We start from the raw sequence: 19,578 nt of genomic DNA, 5'->3' as shown, positions 1-19,578 counted from the left end.
AAATCCTGGACATTGGGATTTCAGACCCTCCAGATACAGCCCAGGTTGCAGGGCTCCCAAATTTCTCACTAGGCCATCAGCAGCTCTAACTTCCCCCACTTCTACCCGCCCCGCACAAGCTTCTCGCTGGTGGGGAGTCTCCCTTCACTCTTTTGTATGTCCCCCCGAGTCCCGCACCCACCCGAGTGCCCTGTACAGTGCTGGGCACTCCACAGGCGCACAATAAATGTTGTCCACTAATTGGAGTTTGATAACTAAGAGGGAAGGGCAGCGGGCTGGGAGGTTAAGGGAGGGCTGGGTTCTGGGAACCAAACACAGGATGTCTCAAGTTCAGTCTCAGAGGAAGGACCTGGAATGGTTGCAGGGGGTGTTCAGAGAACCCCAGGGCCGGATGAAGAGCTGGTCTCATGGGAACTAGGGCTGGCTGAGGCTTCTGGGCCCCTGCGAGGGGGCCTCTGCAAGCCCTTCCCACCTCCTTCCCATGCTCAGTCCTAATTCCTGGCTCTGAGAATTCAGCATGCCCCCAGCAGTGGCTCATTGGAGCACTGCCAGGCCCTGCCTGCTCCCTGAATCTTCTGGTTTACCTTCTGAAGAAATTCTGATGGGTTAGGGGTCCCGGCCAGATAAATCAGCATGACCAAGGGTCATGAGACAGGGGTTGGGGCTCCAGGCAGGGCAGGCAATGACAGGCTGGTCTAGAACTGATCTTATTGTCCCCATTTTATAGATGAGGAAACTGAGGCTTGCTCAGGCAAAGTGGCTTGTTACAGGGCAGAGGACTCAGACACCAGGTTCCGTGGAGCTTCGGATTCTGCAATCCTCCAAAACAGAAGGAGTTGTTTACTCATCCACTCAGCAATCTGTTGTGTCCGTATGGACCAAGCATCCTCAGCCCCAGCCAGAGGGAGACAGCTGTGATCTGGGCAGTAACGGCCTACTGTGCGCTCAGACTCTGTACTGCCCCCCCCCCCCCCCCACTCCCACTACTGCCTTCCACCTTTGGCCTTCTGGAAGAGGAAGTCAGGGCTCTGAGAGGTGCCGTGCCATTTCCAGCATCCACTGCTGCAGGGCAGGGCTGGAACCCTGACGCTTGGATCTCTGGAGGAGCAGCAGAGTCATTTCCTCACTTGGAAATGTTGCACTTATCACCTCACAGTAGTTCCCTGTGTGAGTTTGTTTATTGTCTGTCTTCCTCACCAGAAGGCCAGAGCCAAGTCGGCCTTGTTCCCTGCTGAATCTTGGGGGCCTAGAACAATGCCTGGCCCGGAACTGGCATGTAGTAAATATATGTGGAGTGATTGAAGACTCAGCCTAACTGTTCATCCCATGGCTTGGGACATGGGGCGGCACATCCTCCATTGCTGCCACCAGGGGGCGGGCGTGCCCCACTCCCAGTCACATGCCAGATTCCCTTCTCTACTGAGGCACCCCCCCCCCCCCCCCCCCCCCCGGGGACCCAGGGCATTCAGAGGACCTGTGCAGGGCCTGGTGCCAGGAAGGGCCCTGGGACCGTCCTGCGAATGGGGATCCTGCTAATGGAGGTTGGGAAGGGAATGAGAGAGCGGCCTCTTCCCCCCAGGGCTCTCTGGCCAGGCAGGCTCAGGAGCCAGACCTGTGGGGTGGCCTGAGAGAGGACCCTGCCAGGGTGGTGAGGAAAGCGGTCATTGAGACCCACAACACCCTGACTCAATTTCAACACCAAGCAGTTAACTCCCCGCCATGGCCTTGTGACCGCCTTCATGCCTACAACTTAACACGCAGACGCCCTGACTCAACTTCAACACCAAGCAGTTAACTCCCCGCCATGGCCTTGTGACCGCCTTCATGTCCACAGCTTAACACGCAAACACCCTGACTCACATTTGCACACAGGCTGTGTGACACCCTGCCCTGCCAGGGTCACCTACAGTGAAGCCTGAGCACCGCCACCCTTAACAGGAACACCCAGAGTGTTAGGACACCCTGACACTGTTAGCCATTCATGCCCTGCAGGATGGGACACAGTGACACACATTGGCCCCTCCCCTGAGCCACACCCTGACGCAGACATCCCTAGATCTGCAAACTCAGAGATATTCCCTCACACTCTCCCTCTCGGGTTCAGAATGTGACACCCTGACGCACATACATGGAGACAGGCCAACACAGAGACATGTGGTGACCTGCTCCACAAGGACCCTCATGGCACGCTTACACCTACCCTTGCAGGACTGCCGCTGACATACCCAAGGCCCCCTCTCGGACATGCCTGCTGCTTCCCACGCTGCACAGGCGTGGAAGTGCAGACACACACACAAACTCAGAGACAAGTGCAGACACACACAGAGATACACATACAACATAACGACACACATACATTTTTGATGATGCAAAAGAGGTCCAAGTCCTTCTCCTGACTAATCTCACCCCCAGCCGTGGCCTATCCCTGCCACCACTCAGCTACCCCACCCCATGGTGGACCCTGCTGGGGGCTGGGAGTTGCTGAGAAGACCCTCTTGGGGGCGTGGTGACCCCACTGGCCAGGCAGAAGGCAGAGGCCGGCAGCACTGGGTGGGGAGGCCTGAGCTCATCAGATTCCAGCCTGAGTGATTCACGGGAAGTGCCTGGGGAAGGGGGGGGGAGACTGGTCCAGGGGCAGGGGCTTTGGAGGCCTGGGTGGGCTTCAGATCAGAGGGTCTCGGGTCCAGAGCAAGCCTCTGGTCTGGGAGGGGGGCTTCCCGAGGGGGTGGCCCAGGCTGAAGGGGTGTCTGCTGGGTCTGGCTCCTGGGAGGGGCTTAGGACACAGATCTGAGTCGCAGGATGAGACAATCAGTCCCTCCTGCCCACCCCGCCCATGGCCTGGGCCCCTGACCCCGTGCCTTCCCGGCCCCAGCAGCTGGGTGTCTTTAGCAGGGGTTAGGCCAAGGGTGGGGGGGCAGGGGTGGGGTGACCTTCACGGCCATCTTGGCCCCTTGGGCCGTGGGGCAGGCAGCCCGAGTGGCCCCCAGAGGCCTCGAGGGGCTGAACCAGCCTGGCCCAGTCGGGGCCGACAGGGTTACAGACCCTCGCTGCCCTGCCAGGCAAGACCTCTGCCAGAGAGCTGAGAACGCGCTCCTGTCCCAGCGCCAGGGATGTTTTCCGGCTGAGATGCAGCCCTCTGCTCCTGCTGCCCCCGGAGCCCCTGCCTCCCAGGCCGGGCTGATGCTCAGAGGACACAGCTGCTCCTGCAGGGTGACAGAAAGAAAGAAAGGAGGGGACAGGGCGGGGGTGCAGGAAGTGCCTTTCTTGGAACTCTGCACCAAAATAGCCCACTCTGTTCCTACTCTGGGTCTCAGTGTCCCCACGGGGGAGGTGTGTGTCACCAAGGAGACCCTCACCAGGGAGGGGCCTGAGCTGACCTCAGTCTGGCTTCTGCCCGCCATCTTCCCACCCCTCCCACCCCTGACAGCCCTCACCACCCCCGCCTCGGGCTCTGCTCCACTTTGAAGTCCTAACATAAATACCATGTCTGCTTGGGTTCCCCTTCCCAGCCCGGTCACAGCCCCCAGACCTGGCTCCCACCCCAGCCAGCACTGGGGGTGCGAGCTGGGGGAGAGGAGCGAGGGAGGCCTGGACCACCCAGGGAAGGTGGCGAGCCAGAGACCCGGGGACAGGACCAGGGAGACAGAGCGGGTGAGACACCAGAGATGGAGAGGGGGGAAACAGAAGAGGGCAGAGAACAGAGAGACCCCAGAAACCAACAAGGTGACAATGCTGGGGACAGGAGAGGAGAAAGAGGGACCCCAGAGACAGACAGGGGAGCTAGACACCCCGACAGAGAGGGAAGAGAGGAACAGGGAGGAAGAGACCCTGCAGTCAGAGGGAGGGACAGTGAGACACAGAGGTCCCCGGGGAATGTGAACGGGCAGGAAGAGAAGGGGAAAGTTCCAGGTGCCAGTGGACACGGCAGGGGCGGAGACCAGGGTAGCAATGGAAAGAATGTGGTGGAAAGAGAAATGTCCCTGGAGACAGGATGACCAACCATCTTTGTTTGCCCGGGGCTGAGGGGGCTCCAGGGACACAGCACTTGCAGTACTGAGACCAGGCAAGTCCTCAGCAAACGGGGAAGAGTGGGTCACCCTGGGTGGCAGGCCTTTGCCAGATGCCACAGGGATCAGAGTCCACTCGCATAGGTACCCTTCACACAGATGAGGAAGCTGTGGCCCGAGAAGGGCCATCCGGGACGTCCCTGGAGCACATGGCAGGGCCAAGGCAGGACCAGCTTCAGGGATGCTCCATGGAGCTGCACGGGCAAAGGGCTCCAGAGGGAGGACAAGAACAGTGAGGGCCGGGAGAGCACCTGTCCTGGGATCCCCAGGCTCGGGTACAGTCCCCGCTCTGCCTCCGCCTGTGTGACCTAGGGCAAGCCTCGTCCCTCTCTGGGCCGTGTGAACACTGAGTGGAAGGGCCGGGCCCCTCTAGCTCTGATGGGAGCTCCAGGACTCATGGCCCCCTGGGCAGATGTGGCCAGATGTTCAGGTCAGGCATCTGCCAGGAGAGAGACTGGGGCTCCAGCTGGGCCCAGGTTGGGCAATCCAGGGGCAGCCATATGCTTCTCCCCTCACAGCTGTGGGCACACGTGCGGGCCCTCGAGGACACACACGTCACCCAGCTGTGCACACCCACAGCAGTGCCAGGCTTTCACAAGCGTGCGCGCATGCTCTCACACACACACACACACACACACACACGGTCATGCACAGACACCAAGGTACATCCACAAACACACAGTCTCTCTGTATGACAAAGACACCTCTGCCCCACCTCAGCCCCCTCCAGCTGTCAGAATCCTTTACCCCAGGGGCCAGGCCTGGAAGACAACCCTTCATCCTGGGTCCCACCTTCTCCAAGCCTCTCTCTCCCACCCTGTCTGGTCCAGCAACACACCCCTCCTGTGGGTCTCTCCCATCCAGAAGCACACAGGGTGTGGCACAGCACGTGGGGCAGGGGAGGGGGCCGCAATCAACCCCCTCCTTCCCAGATTCCCCTCCCTCCCCACTCCTGCCCTGGGACCTCTCCCACCCAAGACCAGGCGCCTCCCGCCCACCCGTTGGCCCTTCCTCCTGAAGCCTGAAGGCTGGGGTGGTTTGGGAAGAATTTAGAAATGGAGAGAGGTGGGGGGATGGGGACAAAAGAGAAAGGAGGAAAGGAGGTGATTTGTACACAAAGCAATGTGCTGGCTCAGCGGCCCTCATGCCAATGCTCTCTAGGACTCCTGCCGGGGGGGGGGGGCGCCCCCCAATCACACTCGGCTCCCCCATGCTGGCTGCTCCACTGGGCCCTCTGAGGGCCAGTCCCTCTGCAAGCCGCCTTCACCCCAACACCAACAGGCCCACATACTGCATCCAGAATCACCGTCTGGCTTGTCCCAGTAGCTGGAAGACAACGTTCCTTCTGGGGAAGTGGGCTTCTGTTTCCATGGCCCTCCTGAGGTGAGCTCTCCCCAAAAGGGCCATGATCAGAGCAGGGAACCCCAGCCTCCTGACTCCCAATGTGAGTCAGCCACGCCTGGTGTCCTGAGCTGTCCCCACCCCAGCCAGGGAGACACATTGGCCTCAGGCCCCAACGGAGAAAACAGGCTGTGTGGTAACCGGGAAGCGTCACGCATGCTGCCTGCTGATGGTGACCCAAGCTGTCCCGTCCTCCTGGGCTGCACTCCTACAGACCCATAGGGTTACATTCTGAGTGTGCCATCCATCACGGTGGCAGCTAATTATAAATTAGCATTTCTGCCTGATTCCCTGTACCCAACCACGCATCTAAACATTTTCTCATCCACACACCCATCTACTTAGCCATCTATCCATCCATCCACTTACTCATTCCTAAATCCATCCATCTATCCATCCGTCCACCCATCCATCTATCCATCCATCCCCCCATCCTCCAAGCATTTATTGCATCAGTTAGCATCTTCTCTGTGCTATGGGGGAATCAAGATGAGTCCGGCTGAATGGGACTGGCATGAAGACCACAACAAGCCCCCCTCTATCCCCTCACCCCCAAATCCATGATGCTGTGCCCACTAAATACCTTCTCCTGACGAGGGTAGGAAATTCTTTTTTTTTTTAAATTAATTCATTCATTCATTTGTTTATTTTTGGCTGGGTTAGGTCTTCATTGCTTTGCATGGGCTTTCTCTAGTTGCGGTGAGCAGGGGCTACTCTTTGTTGTGGTGCGCGGGCTTCTCATTGAAGTGGCTTCTCTTGTTGCAGAGCACGGGCTCTAGGCGGCCAGGCTTCAGTAGTTGTGGCACATGGGCTCAGCAGTTGTGGCTCGCGGGCTCTAGAGCTCAGGCTCAGTAGTTGTGGTGCACGGGCTTAGCTGCTCCGCGACATGTGGGATTTTCCTGGACCAGGGTTCGATCCTGTGTCCCCTGCATTGGCAGGTGGATTCTTAACCACTGCGCCACCAAGGAAACCTTAGGCAGCCTCCACCTCACCTCTCCCAACATGGATGGCCCTGGGGGTGGGGGGTAAGTGAGTGCTAGATGCCCACCCAAACTGGGCACCCAGGTGCATCTCCAAGTCTCATTCTCTACCTACCAAACCCTTAGTCTTGTTGGGGTCAGGGTGTCCCACTCCTCCCCACTACCGCCCGCCTCCTGGCTCAGGCTTCCCTCCACTTGCCCAGCCAGGCCATCTGGAATTTGGCCTTTGACCCTCCTCCTCCTGCCTGCCCCCCAATGCCTCACCCCCACTGAGGCTGTAGTCCTGACCTCTGATCTGACCCACCCACTCGCCAGACGGCCTGCAGCCTCCCCTCAGACGCCCCAGCACTGGCCATTGCCCGAATCATGACTGGGACCGCCACACCCTTGGACCAGGCTCCGGCCAGCCCCCGCCCGCCCCTGAAGAGCCTCTAGCGGCTGCCTTCCCCAGCCTGCCCCGCCTTGCTACCCAGATCTACAGCCAGCTCCCTCCCCTCTCCCAGACTATTGCAGCAACCTCCTGACTGGTCCCTGGCCTCCAGTCCCCCCTCCACCCACCGCATACCAGCCACAGGGATCTCTCATCACGCCTCTTCCCCGTGACCCCCATGATGGAGGCCAGCCTTCCAGGGGCAGCTCCATCGCTTTCCAGGCCAGGCCTCTACCCCGTTTCTGATACTTTCTCTCCAGTCTTCACTGTCCCTCTAACCCTAAACCTCCCTCCGGGCCCGGCAGAGTCCTTTGTATTCTCCAAACACATCTTGAGCTCTCGCAGCTCAGTAACTTTGTCTAGGCTGTGCCTTCTTCCCATCATGCCTTCCTTCCATCCTCATTTCTTGACATCATACCCAACTCTCAGACTGCTCCAACGACTCCTCAGGGCACTGCAGCAAAAAGAACTGGAAGAAGGGTCCGAGGCCTCCCACACAAACTCTCTGAGACTCCCTGGGCCTCAGTGTACCCACCCACAAAAAAGCTTGCTGATTTCCAGGGATCTCCCAGGCCTGGGATGGTATGACTTCTGGGGAAGGCTGGGTGAATGTGGGGAGCAGGTGGGCTTTGGCTCCAGGCAGAATCGCATCACCCCCCCTGCGTTGCCCTGAGCCAGATTCTTCACTTAGCTGAGTCTCATTCACTCATTCATGCGTGCGTTCATTCATTCTTTCGTTCAGCAAAACCCATTGAGCAGCATCTGTGGGCCAGGAGCTTTCCAGGCTCAGGGGATACAGTAGGGAATAAGACAATGACCCTGCCCAAATGGAGCTCGCAGTCTCCTAGGGCTGGAGTTCTCCACTAGGGACAATGCTGCCCCCAGGGGACATGACATTTGGCAATGTCTGGGGTCTTTTTTATTTTTTGGCCGCACCGTGAGTCCTGCGGGATCTTAGTTCCCCAGGATCGAACCTGCACCCCCTGCAGTGGACGCGTGGAGTGTTAACCACTGGAACACCAGGGAAGTCCCAAGGAGTCATTTTTTATTGTCCCAACTGGAGGGATGCTACTGGCATCTAGACAGAAGCCAGGGATGCTGCTAAACATCTTACAATGCACAACACAGTCTCTAGAAAGTGTCATTACCCAGCCCTGAATCTCAATAATACTGAAGGCGAGAAACCCTGGCTATTGGGAATTCAGGCCAGCAAGCAAATATATACCACGTCAGATAGGGGTAAGTGCAAAGGAGAAAAATGGAGCAAGACCAGGGGGCCAGGGAGCCCCAGGGTACGGCGGAGGAGGGTGGTGGTCTGGGATGTTGATGCCTGAGCTGAGACCTGAAGAAAGTGAAGAAGCAGAGACTTCGCATCTTTCAGGAAGAGTGTTCTAAGCAGAGGAACAGCCAATACAAAGGCCCTGAGGTAGACATGTGCCTGGTGAGTTTAAGGAACATCCACAGGCCAGAGTGGCTGGAGCAGAGGGAGTGAGGGGAAGGGAGAGGGATGAGAGAGGGAGTTTGTGGGGAGATCACAAGAGCCTGGAGGCCGAGCGTGGTAAAGACTGGCCTTTCTTCTGAGTTGAGACGGGGGCCTCGAGGGTTCTGAGCAGGAGGGTGACTGGATCTGACTTGGGGTTTAAAAAGATCCCTCTGGCAGGATGGAGAAGGCAAGAGAGAGACCAGAGGAGAGAGTGTTGCACAAATCTAAATGGACAAGGGTAGTGGCTTGGGCCAGACATGGGTGGCAAAGGTGGTGAGACGCAGTCAGATTTTGGATCTGTTCTGAAGGTGAAGACAACAGGATTTTCTGAGAGATTGGATGTGGGGTGTGGGAGAAAGAGGAGTCAAGGATGACCTCAAGGCTTTGGGTCTGAGCCAGGGGAAGGATGAACTGCCCCGCATTGACTTTCCTCTCATGAGAAGGGGGATAATTCTCTGTGCTTCACAGATGTAAACCTTGAAAGAATGACCTTCCTGGCATATAGCAAGCCCTTCTAAAGTCCTGGTTCTCAAGGGGATTGGCCGCGTCTGCAAGGCCAGCCCTGCCACTGTAAGAAGGTTAGCAAAGCTGCCCTGGTTCCATCCCCCCCCCCCCCCCCAGATTTGCTCAGAAGACTAAGGAACATTTGTCTCATGCTTTGCAGCTGACAAAGCACGTTTGCACACCCTGAGTGCCGTGATACAATAGCCCTGCTGAGCTGAAGGGCCCTGACACGTTAGCCCCGTTTTGTAGGTAAGAAAAATGGAGACCCAGAGAAGGTCAGCGACTTCCTGCAGTCACACAGTCGATTGTGGCAGAGTGGGAAGCCGGATCAGGACAGCACGCTGAGGGGCAGAACCTCTTCTCAGCATCCCCGCCCCGGCTCAAATTTCTGCTAAGAGTGCAGTGGGTGTGCACGGGTTAATCTGACAACCAGCTCCCCAGGGACCATCCTGAATAATGGGCTCAGTACACATGCCTCCAGAGGCTTCCAGGAGGGGCGGGAAGAGGACCCCAGCCAGGCCTGCGCAGCAGGCCCTGTCTGGGGGCAAGGAGGGCTCCACACATGTGACGGCTGTGTCACACACACGTGTGTACCATTGTACGCCCCATGTCCATACGTGGCCTCTCACCAGTCCCCTCCCAGCCAGCCCTGTTCACCCTGCCCACCCCCTCCCCCATGCACCCTGCCCTCCTGCAGTAGGGAGCCCAGAGAAGCATTTCCTGTTTGGGGGCCGCCTCCTCCCCCTCTAAGTCCAGGTTCCCAGGGCCCCAGGCTGAGCAGAGGTGAAGGGAGGGCAGCCCCCTGCCCCTCCTCCTTCCCCGGCCACCCCCAACACCCGGTCCAGCTGGAGCCAGGAGGCTTGAGGGCAGAGGTAGGAGCTCAGTATATAAATGAGGGCTGCGGATGCCCACGCCTGTGTGATCGAGGTGCTTCCCACGTCCAGGGCCTGCATGCGAAGGTGGGTGACTTCCTGTGTTAGGGCCTGCAGAACGCCACACCACTTTCGCATGTACACCTAAAGGGTTTAGCATGTCAGAGTATGTGCAACCTGGGACGAAGGGACAGAGTATCGAGAGAGTGCTCTTGTGTGTGGAGAGGAGCATACACACGTGTGTGATGTGAGAGCGTGAGTCAGAGCATGTTTCCACACACATGACAAGCAGTTGTTCACGGGTGTGATGAGGTCAGTGTGTCCCGATTGGGGTCTCTGTGAGTCTCTGGGAAGCGACCTCAACCCTCCGCCAAGAGCCCCAGACGGCGCTGGAGTTTTCTGAGGGTCGTCCAGCCTCCTCTCCTCGACTCCCAGCCCGTTAGCAGCGCCTCCTCCCCTCCCCTGCCCCCACTCCCAGCACCCCCCCCCACCCCTGCCCCCCGCCCGACTGCTTCCTGCTCTGGCGGCCCCCGGGGAGCGAGAGAAGGGAGCTGGCAGCGGCCCCAGCCCACTCCTTACAAGGCCTGAGCCCGGCCCGGGCCCGCCCCCGGCCCGCCCGTCGGAGGCCCCAGTCCCTCCCCCTGTCAAGAGCGGCTGCCGGCCGGGCCCGGGCCAGTCAGGGGGCGTCGCGATGCTGCTGCGCCTGCTGCTGGCCTGGGCGGCCGCGGTGCCTACGCTGGGCCAGGCCCCCTGGGCCGCCGAGCCCCGCGCTGCCTGCGGCCCCGGCAGCTGTTACGCGCTCTTCCCGCGGCGCCGCACCTTCCTGGAGGCCTGGCGGGCCTGCCGTGAGCTGGGGGGCGACCTGGCCACGCCGCGGACCCCCGAGGAGGCCCGGCGCGTGGACAGCCTGGTGGGCCCCGGCCCGGCCAGCCGGCTGCTGTGGATCGGGCTGCAGCGGCAGGCCCGGCACTGCCAGCCTCAGCGCCCACTGCGGGGCTTCACGTGGACCACAGGGGACCAGGACACGGCCTTCACCAACTGGGCCCAGCCCGCCACAGGTGGGCCCTGCCCGGCCCAGCGCTGTGCGGCCCTTGAGGCGAGTGGCGAGCATCGCTGGCTCGAGGGCTCGTGCACGCTGGCCGTCGATGGCTACCTGTGCCAGTTTGGCTTCGAGGGCTCCTGCCCAGCGCTGCCCGATGAGGCAGGCCAGGCCGGCCCCGCCGTCTACACCACGCCCTTCCACCTGGTCTCTGCAGAGTTTCAGTGGCTGCCCTTCGGCTCTGTGGCTGCCGTGCCGTGCCAGGCTGGCAGAGAAGCCTCTCTGCTCTGCGTGAAGCAGCCTGACGGTGGCGTGGGCTGGTCGCGGACTGGGCCCTTGTGCCCCGGTACTGGCTGCGGCCCGGACAACGGGGGCTGTGAACACGAGTGCGTGGAGGAGGCGGACGGTCGGGTGTCCTGTCGCTGCACCGAGGGCTTCCGGCTGGCAGTGGACGGGCGCAGCTGCGAGGACCCCTGTGCCCATGCCCTGTGTGAGCAGCAGTGTGAGCCAGGAGGGCCACAGGGCTACAGCTGCCACTGTCGCCTGGGTTTCCGGCCAGCCGAGGATGAGCCGCACCGCTGCGTGGACACAGATGAATGCCAGATTGCCGGCGTGTGCCAGCAGATGTGCGTCAACTACGTTGGTGGCTTTGAGTGCTACTGCAGCGAGGGCCACGAGCTGGAGGCTGATGGCATCAGCTGCAGCCCCGCTGGGGCCATGGGCGCCCGGGCTTCCCAGGACCTTGGGGACGAGTTGCTGGATGATGGGGAGGATGAAGAGGATGAAGATGAAGCCTGGGAGGTCTTCGATGGTGGCTGGACAGAGATGCCTGGGATCCCGTGGATGGAGGCCACGCAGTCACCTGACTTTGGCCTGGCCTATAGACCTAGCTTCCCAGAGGACAGAGAGTCACGGATGCCCTACCTGGACCCCACCTGGCCACCCCCGCTTAGTGCCCCTAGGGTCCCCTACCACTCCTCAGTGCTCTCTGTCACCCGGCCTGTGGTGGTCTCTGCCACACGCCCCCCACTGCCTTCTGCCCACCAACCCCCTATTGTCTCTGCCACGCGTCCACCCCTGATCCCTGCCCCTCAGCCCCCCGTGATCCCTGCAGTACAGCCAGCTTTGCCCTCTGACCACCAGTTCCCCAAGATCTCAGCCAACTCTCCAGATCTGCCTTCTGCCCACCGACCCCCCGTTATCTCTGCCACACACCCAGGACCGACCCCTGCCCACCGGCCCCCAAGTATCTCAGCCAAATATCCTGAACTGTTCCCCGCTCACCAGTCCCCCATGTTTCCAGATACCCAGAACGCCACTCATTTGCCTCGAATCCCAGCTAACCACGCCCCTCTGGTAACCACCTCCAGCGCCCGTCAAACCCCTGTGACCCCAGATATCCCGGTCCTCAAAGCCCAGGCCACCCACCATCCCATTACTTCCACTGTCCAATCTTCTCTAATCACTACCTCCAGGCCCCCTGTGTCGCCTGCCCGTCAAGTCCCCGTGCCTGCTGCCACCCAACCCCCAGCCTTCCACACTCCCCTGCCCCCAGAGAGCCCCACTAAACAGACCTTACTCGCTAGCCCGACACACTCCCATTCCAAAGCCCAACAAGTCCCAAGGGAAGGTACCCCTGACCCCAACCTGGCCCCGTGGCTGCCCTCGGCAGTCCCCACAGCCCTGGGGGAGGCCAGTCCAGCAGGCCGCAGCCGCAGGGATGATCGGTGGCTGCTGGTGGCACTCCTAGTGCCAACATGCGTCTTCTTGGTGGTCCTACTTGCACTGGGCATCGTGTACTGTACCCGCTGTGGCCCCCACGCGCCCAATAAGCGCGTGACCGACTGCTATCGCTGGGTCACCCACGCCGGGAGCAAGGGCTCAACGGAACCCGTGCCCCACCGGGGCAGCCTCACAGGGGTGCAGACCTGCAGAACCAGCGTGTGATGGGGCGCAGCCCCCGCTCTGTGGGGTGGGGGAAGGGCCATGCGTTGGACACATGGGCCAGGCTGCACCAGGGACCCACGGGGGCTGCCCAGCTGGACAGAAGGCATCCTGGTCCCCCGGGCCCAGCCAGGCTCCTCTCTCAGTCAACCGCTAGACCTGACTCTTGGGAGCTCTGTTTCCTGGCCCAGCACTCACGACGGAGGAGATGTCGAGGCCCCCCAGGACCTCAGGGGGTGGGTTCTGGGGTCTTCTCCAATAAACGGGGTGCCAACCTCATCCAAAGCTCCTGACCCCCATTGGTGCCTGAGGGGAGGGTCTGGGAGGACTCAGAAAAAAAGAGGGGATCTTCCTTCAGCTTTTTTGGGCTCCCCAGGAAATAAGGTAAGACTCCTCAAGGCAGGGTATGCTTTAGAGATTCTCAGGGAAACAGGAGCCCAGAGAGGGCAGAACTTTGCCCAAGGTCACACAGAGAGCCTAGGAGTGGGAGGTTCGGCATGAAGAGAATTTCATATTGGTTCCTCTTTTTACCATAACTCTTAGAAGGTGGGACTGAATCTGGAATGAGGGCTTCTGCTGAACTGGAGCCAAACTGGGGTTTAGGGGGGTCAAAGGCAAGCTCTAGGCCTGGTGATTCTGGAGAGTGAAGGTGGTCTAGAGAGTCAGCTCTGGTACTTCCCTTCCCCTCCTCAAAGGCCGCCCAGAAGTTGGTGTCTGGGGCTCAGGCGGCTTGAGTCAAGGGTGCTGTCACCCCCCTGGGGTGTAGGCGATGGGAGGCACTCCTCTCTGCTCTGGGGAGGCGGTGGGAGTAAGAGCCTAGAAGCTGGGCTGCGGAGAGCCAGGAGCCCAGGAGCGAGATCCCACACGCAGCTCCCTGGGCAGCCTCCTGAGCAAGGCCTTCCCATCCTGGACCACACTGTGCCCTTCTCTGTGTGGATGGTGCTGGGAGAGGGAGAACAGCAGACCGAGCAAGGCTCAGGCTGCTCCAGGCTGAGATGTGCCATGAACGGGAGGAGGGGATAGTAAAAAAAAATCACAGCCTGTGGGGACCCAGCAACCTCCCTCATCCTGGGCTCATTGCCTTGGGGGGACCAAGGAGGGGGAGGCGTGGCAGGGGGAGGGGGAGGGGGAGGCGTGGGTTCCCACCACCTCTGTGATTTTTCAGTTGCAGCTTCTAAGGGACCTCTAATTAGGACGGAGCAGAACCACCACGACCACCCGGGCAGGCGAGGAGGGGTGACCCAGAGCCCCCTTTCCTATGCAGTGCCCTTTGCCACCCTCTGACCCCAGGGGCTGGGCCTGGGCTAGAAGGCTGAGCTGGGCCCCAAGGGACCAGGAGAGGAGGGGCGGGAGTTGGGGACGAATAGAGGCGCGGGGTGGGGGGCGGCACGGAGGGGGCGGAGGGAACGCTACGCACCGCCCCCCCCCTCCGCTCTCACGTTCCCCTAACTCAAACCAGACGCCCCCGACAGATCTAGCCCAAGCTTTTAACGTTGGAGGCGCCGCCGGAGAGGTTCACTGGATGGGAGTGGGGGTCGCGAGGTGGTCCAAAGGCCTAGGTCTGAGAAGAAGGTGGGGGGCGCAGACTGGGGGTTGACAAAGCCTGCCAGGACGGGAAGAACTAGAGCTCCCTCCTGTGACCCTGGGCAGGAGATCCACAGCGCCCCGAGGGCAGGAAGGAGTTAAAAGCACTGCTGTCAGAGGGCGGGGACGGGAGTGGGGAAGGGGGCCCAGAGCCGGCTCTTTGTCATCCTGTAATGAGCACCAGATGCGGAGCTGCGTGCGGCCCTAAACAGACAGCCTCCCAGGGCAGAGCCCCCACTAGCGCCGAAATGGGGCTCCGCCCAGACCCAGCGCTGCGTTTGAGGCTCCGCCCACTGATTCAGGCCCCGCCTCCTCCAGGCGCGACCCGGGCCTGTACTATCAGCTTGGCTTCTCGGAGCTACGAGCCACGCCCACCCACTGCTGTCTGGCGTCCCCTCGGGAACTCTCCAGAGGCAACGCCCACCAAGGCCACAAGCCTCGCCCCCTGCCAGCTCAGAGGTTCTCGCCGAGCGATTGCCCCGCCCCTCTGCTCTATCAGCTCCGCCCCGGCCAAGGCAGTACCTAGGCCCCGCCCACCAGGGCCATAGCCCCGCCTCCTAAGCGCAGCTTGCGCTAGGAGACTGGAGGTTATTAGTTGCAGCTTCCAGGAGGTATGAACTCCGCCCAGAGTTTGCACATTCTCCTCACGCAGCTCCGCCCTTTGCAGAGCTGGGGACTAGGTCCACGAGTGTAGGGAATCCCGCAGAGACAGGAACTCTGTCCGGTAGAGATGCAAACTCCGCCCTCCAGGGGTTCACCGCGTTCCATTCTAGCGTCTCTTCAGGCTACACACCCAGCTACAAGCCACGCCCCCCCCCAGCATCCAACATCGTAGGGTCGGGACCCCAGACCGGCCTCACCAAGGGAAGAGCTCCGCCCACGTATGGCTAACACACTTTCGCTTCTTACTGAGGTAATGGCCCACCTACACAGAGCCCCAGGGCCCTCCCACTAAGAATGTCCAGAAGCCCCGCCCTTGATGGTCCCTTAAGTCCCGCCCACCCAGAGCGCTGCTCTCTGGGGCTTTGAGCACAGGCATCAACCACGCAGAGAAAGTAACCCAACCTCTCCTCTCAGGCTCCGCCTCCTGTTAATGTATAGCCCCACCCACCCTAGGCCCCACCTTCTCAGGACGGAAGCCACGCCCGCTCCGGACCTGGGACCCTCGAAGTCCTCACTGCCTCCGGGTATGCTCAGACTACTGGGTCCGAACCCTATTGACCAGGATGCCCCTTGGACCCGACCCGGGCGCCCACTCTCCTTCCCTGCCCCCGGTTTCCGTTCGTCTAGATCGCGGGTTCTTTGGAGGGAGCTCCAAGACGGTATCAAGAGTCCGGCGGACGGTGTCCATGAATGGGCCTTTGGCGCCACCTACCTTCGGTGGCTTGAAGCCACCAGAAAGCCTCAATCCGGCCTCTCCCAGAGCACACTAGTGTTCAATGAATAGTTGCTTAATTTATTAAATGTTTATTACGTAATATCTGCCGAGTTCCCCCGGCAAAACGGCAGATCTGCTCGCAGGTGCCCTCCGTCGTATTTGGAAGACCCCAAGACGGCTTCACATTGGTCCTCAAGCTGAGGCTGTCCCTGCCAGTCTTCATAGCAGCTGGTGGGACTCTTGCTATTCTTCCTCTTGAATCCTGTTTCCCGGGGGCGAAAGAACAGCGTCTCACCTGGGGTCAAGAACTGTTAGTGCTGGGCCCTCCCTTCCCCCAACTAGCGCTCGGATGTGTGGACACCTTTCATAGGGGTGTGTGTTTAGCGGGAGGGAGTGGGTTTGGGCTCAGAGGTCCTCAGCTGGGATCTGACAGTCACAGTTTTTGGAGCGGAATTGATCTCAAGGCCGACCTCTATAACAGTGCTCATCCCTACATTTGAAAATATTAGTCTGCTGACTCCTACACTAGACGGGGTTTGGGGGGAGTTCTCCAGGGAGCCCTGGAGGTTCTGGAGTTCAGCGCTAGGAACTCAATAAAACATTCTTCAAACAATATTGGAACAGGCCGGGGAGCTATAATTGAGGGGGGTTGGAACTAACACCTACTGAGCTCAACTAGGTGCCAGCACTCCCTGCTTCAGAACCACCCCCGGCAAACTCAGGCCTGGGGAGTAGGATGCCTTCCAGAGGGGATTCCACCTCTGGTGTCCTGGCCTCTACAAATGCGAGTGGGGTTTGGTGCCAAATACTAATTAAAAGAATAGTAGATGCTTGCAGCCTTATTATATGCCTAGCCCAATTCTAAGGGCTTTACATTTAAGAATCTTTTAAGAACATAGCATTTAAAGAACATTTAAAAGGGCTTCCCTGGTGGTGCAGTGGTTAAGAATCCACCTGCCAATGCAGGGGACACGGCTTCGAGCCCTGGTCCAGGAAGATCCCACATGCCGTGGAGCAACTAAGCCCGTGCGCCACAACTACTGAGCCTGCACTCTAGAGCCCGTGAGCCACAACTACCGGACCCGCGTGCCACAGCTACTGAAGCCCACGCACCTAGAGCCCATCTCCGCAACAAGAGAAGCCACCGCAGTGAGAAGCCTGCGCACCTCAACAAAGAGTAGCCCCTGCTCGCCGCAACTAGAGAAAGCCCGCATGCAGCAACAAAGACCCAACACAGCCAAAAATAAATAAATAAAATAAGTAAATTTTTAAGAAAAGAACATTTAAGAACCATAACAATCCCCAAGAATTGCCATTTTTACCACAATTTATGAATGAGGAAGCTGAAGGCACTTGCCTGAGTGCCTTGTGTTAAGCCACCTGCCCTACTTGACCAAGTTAGCAAGTAGAGGTTTGAATCCAGGTAGATTCTGTGATCCTCACCCCTAGAGCAGAGCCAGTGCATAATGACCGCCATGTCTCTGATCAGAAAATGCCCACTTCCCAGGGAACTTGCTTTTAGGGGTGAGGCTGCAAGATGTGGGCTCCCAGGCTGATCATGATGTGATTGGGTGTGGGGAGGCAGGTGAAGCCTTCCTCACAGTCAGTTGTTATGGTTTTGGTGAATGATGATGCTAAGTGAGGCATGGCCTGTGACCTCGTGGGATCCAGACAAGGGGTCCAGACCAGATGCAGCTTTAGGGCCCCTGAGAGTGGCCATGCTTTAGCGTGATTTTGGTGAGTTTGGGGATTTCTTTCCAGGAGACCAACTGGCAGTGGTTAAGACCAGGCACCCTAGGGACTTCCCTGGTGGCACACTGCCAATGCAGGGGACACGGGTTCGAGCCCTGGCCCGGGAAGATCCCACATGCTGCGGAGCAACTGGGCCCGTGCGCCACAACTACTAAAGCCCGCGCGCCTAGAGCCGGAGCTCCACAACAAGAGAAGCCACCGCAATGAGAAGCCCGAGCACCGCAACAAAGAGTAGCCCCAGCTCGCTGTGACTAGAGAAAGCCCACACGGCAATGAAGACCCAACGCAGCCAAAAAACAGAAGACCAGGCACCCTGCACCAAACAGCCTTGCTTTGATTCCAGCTCCACTACCTGAGGGTTGGGGACATTAGGCAGGTTCCCTAATCGTTCCTCATTTGAACAATGTGTATACTATAATACCCATGATAGCCACAATAATCTGCTGGAGACAAGGAAGGTCTCTCTATGAGGAGAGGCAGGTTTCTTGATGGAAGCCTATGACATTCAGGGTGGCTGCAAGAACCTCCTGTAGGAAGTGCTGTCTGCTTTAGCTGCCAGTGGGGAGCCCTGAAGACAGAGTCCAGAAACTGATCATGGGAGAGCTGAATCCACAGAAACTGACATCCTACGCCCACCAAGTCCCTACGGCAGAGGTTCCCAAACACTGTCGGTTCACCACGTCCTGAGTGTCTCAGTTGATTTTTTCATGGTGTCCCTTGGTCACCCAACAGTTCCATTTAATAGTTAGGTTCAAATGACGTAAGAAGTACTTGTGTTTTAATACCTCAGTGGTCATTTGAGAAAATAATACACATACATTGAAAGATACAAAAATATTTTATTCTTAAATAACCACAATCACTTGCTGATGGGTGTGTGCACCACTTCTCAAAACTTGGAGTGAGACAGGACATCGTCACCTTCATTTCCTGTTCTGCACTGACTTTCCCTGTGGTACTTGCTTTTTATCATGGCAGCTGCCAAAGATCCAGCTGTGCAAAGATATTATGTCATCGAAAGGAACGTACTGCAATCCGATGTTGAAGCTGTGAACTGCCTCGAGCTAGCAGCTTGCCAGTTGTCTGACAGATATCCAGTATCTCTGTGTTTCCCTCAAAGTTTTATAATATTTCATGGCATCCCCATGAGTTTGCTGCAGTGCATGGGCCCTGCATCAAAGGAAGGATCTTGTTAGACGCCAGGATTCTGAAGGAGGATGCCTGTGAGGAGTGGGAAGAAGGTGCGAGGTTGCGGGTGCCTGGAACCCTTCCCCTTCCTCTTGCTCTACTCCGTTGCCAGGTTTGTCCCATGATAGCTAATGAGAAGGAGGAAAATGAAAACAAAACGGCGGGTTGGGGGTGGTGGGGGTGGGGGTGTGATGAATTGGGAGATTGGGATTGAGATGTATACACTGATGTGTATAAAATGGATGACTTATAAGAAAATAAATAAATAAATAAACATTTTTAAAAAAAAAAACAAAACCAAAACGGGCCTGTGGGTGGGCAAAATCAGATTAGAAAGATGATATCACCCCCAAGATGAATGACGGAAGCCTGTGGAGAAGAGGCAAACCTGGCTTTGGGGGTACACTACCAGGCAGCAGAAAGCAAAGATTTAGGTCTTAACACATGGATTGCCTTACGGGAAGCTGGATTTTCTCACTCTAATGCAGGCATCTGACAGCAGCTTTTTCAGAGGGCCCACTCCAGCCCCAACCTAGCACTGGTCGCCCTGGGAAGAGTCAGACTTCCTTGGAATAATACAGAGGAAAAAATACCGAGGCTTTGGAGAACAGAATGGTAAAATCAGTCTATCCCACCTGTTAGCTGACCAACCTCACAGACTGATGTGTCACCGGGTCCCAGAGATTCTCTGCTCTCAGTGGCCATTGAAAATAGGCTGATTAGGACTTCCCTGGTGGTCCAGTGGTTAAGATTCTGTGCTTCCACTGCAGGGGGCATGAGTTCGATCCCTAAATGGGGAAGTTCTGCATGCTGTGCGGTGCAGCCCCAATAAATAAATAAATAACTTTTTACATTAAAAAAAAAAGACAGGCTGATTAAAGAAGCCCTCGAAGGACTGATTAAAATGGGTGCTCTACCTGGATATTTCAGGATAATAATCTCCCTCTTTCAAGGTT

At 58.3% G+C, this 19,578-nt stretch overlaps 1 protein-coding gene across 1 annotated transcript; it reads left to right on the top strand.

The window, feature by feature from the left end:
* Positions 1 to 10,428: 10,428 nt before the first annotated feature.
* Positions 10,429 to 12,989, top strand: CD248 (CD248 molecule). The gene has a single exon (XM_060017523.1). The coding sequence runs from the start codon at positions 10,429 to 10,431 to the stop codon at positions 12,721 to 12,723; it is 2,295 nt and encodes a 764-aa protein (XP_059873506.1). The 3' UTR covers positions 12,724 to 12,989.
* Positions 12,990 to 19,578: the final 6,589 nt, after the last annotated feature.

This window comes from Delphinus delphis, chromosome 8 (genome assembly GCF_949987515.2).
Source record: "Delphinus delphis chromosome 8, mDelDel1.2, whole genome shotgun sequence".
NCBI classification, from domain to species: domain Eukaryota; kingdom Metazoa; phylum Chordata; class Mammalia; order Artiodactyla; family Delphinidae; genus Delphinus; species Delphinus delphis.
This window is presented reverse-complemented; position numbering and strand designations above follow the sequence as displayed.

Excerpts from the sequence above, each read along its gene's own strand:
- CD248 (XM_060017523.1), top strand. The coding sequence starts at position 10,429 with ATGCTGCTGCGCCTGCTGCTGGCCTGGGCGGCCGCGGTGCCTACGCTG.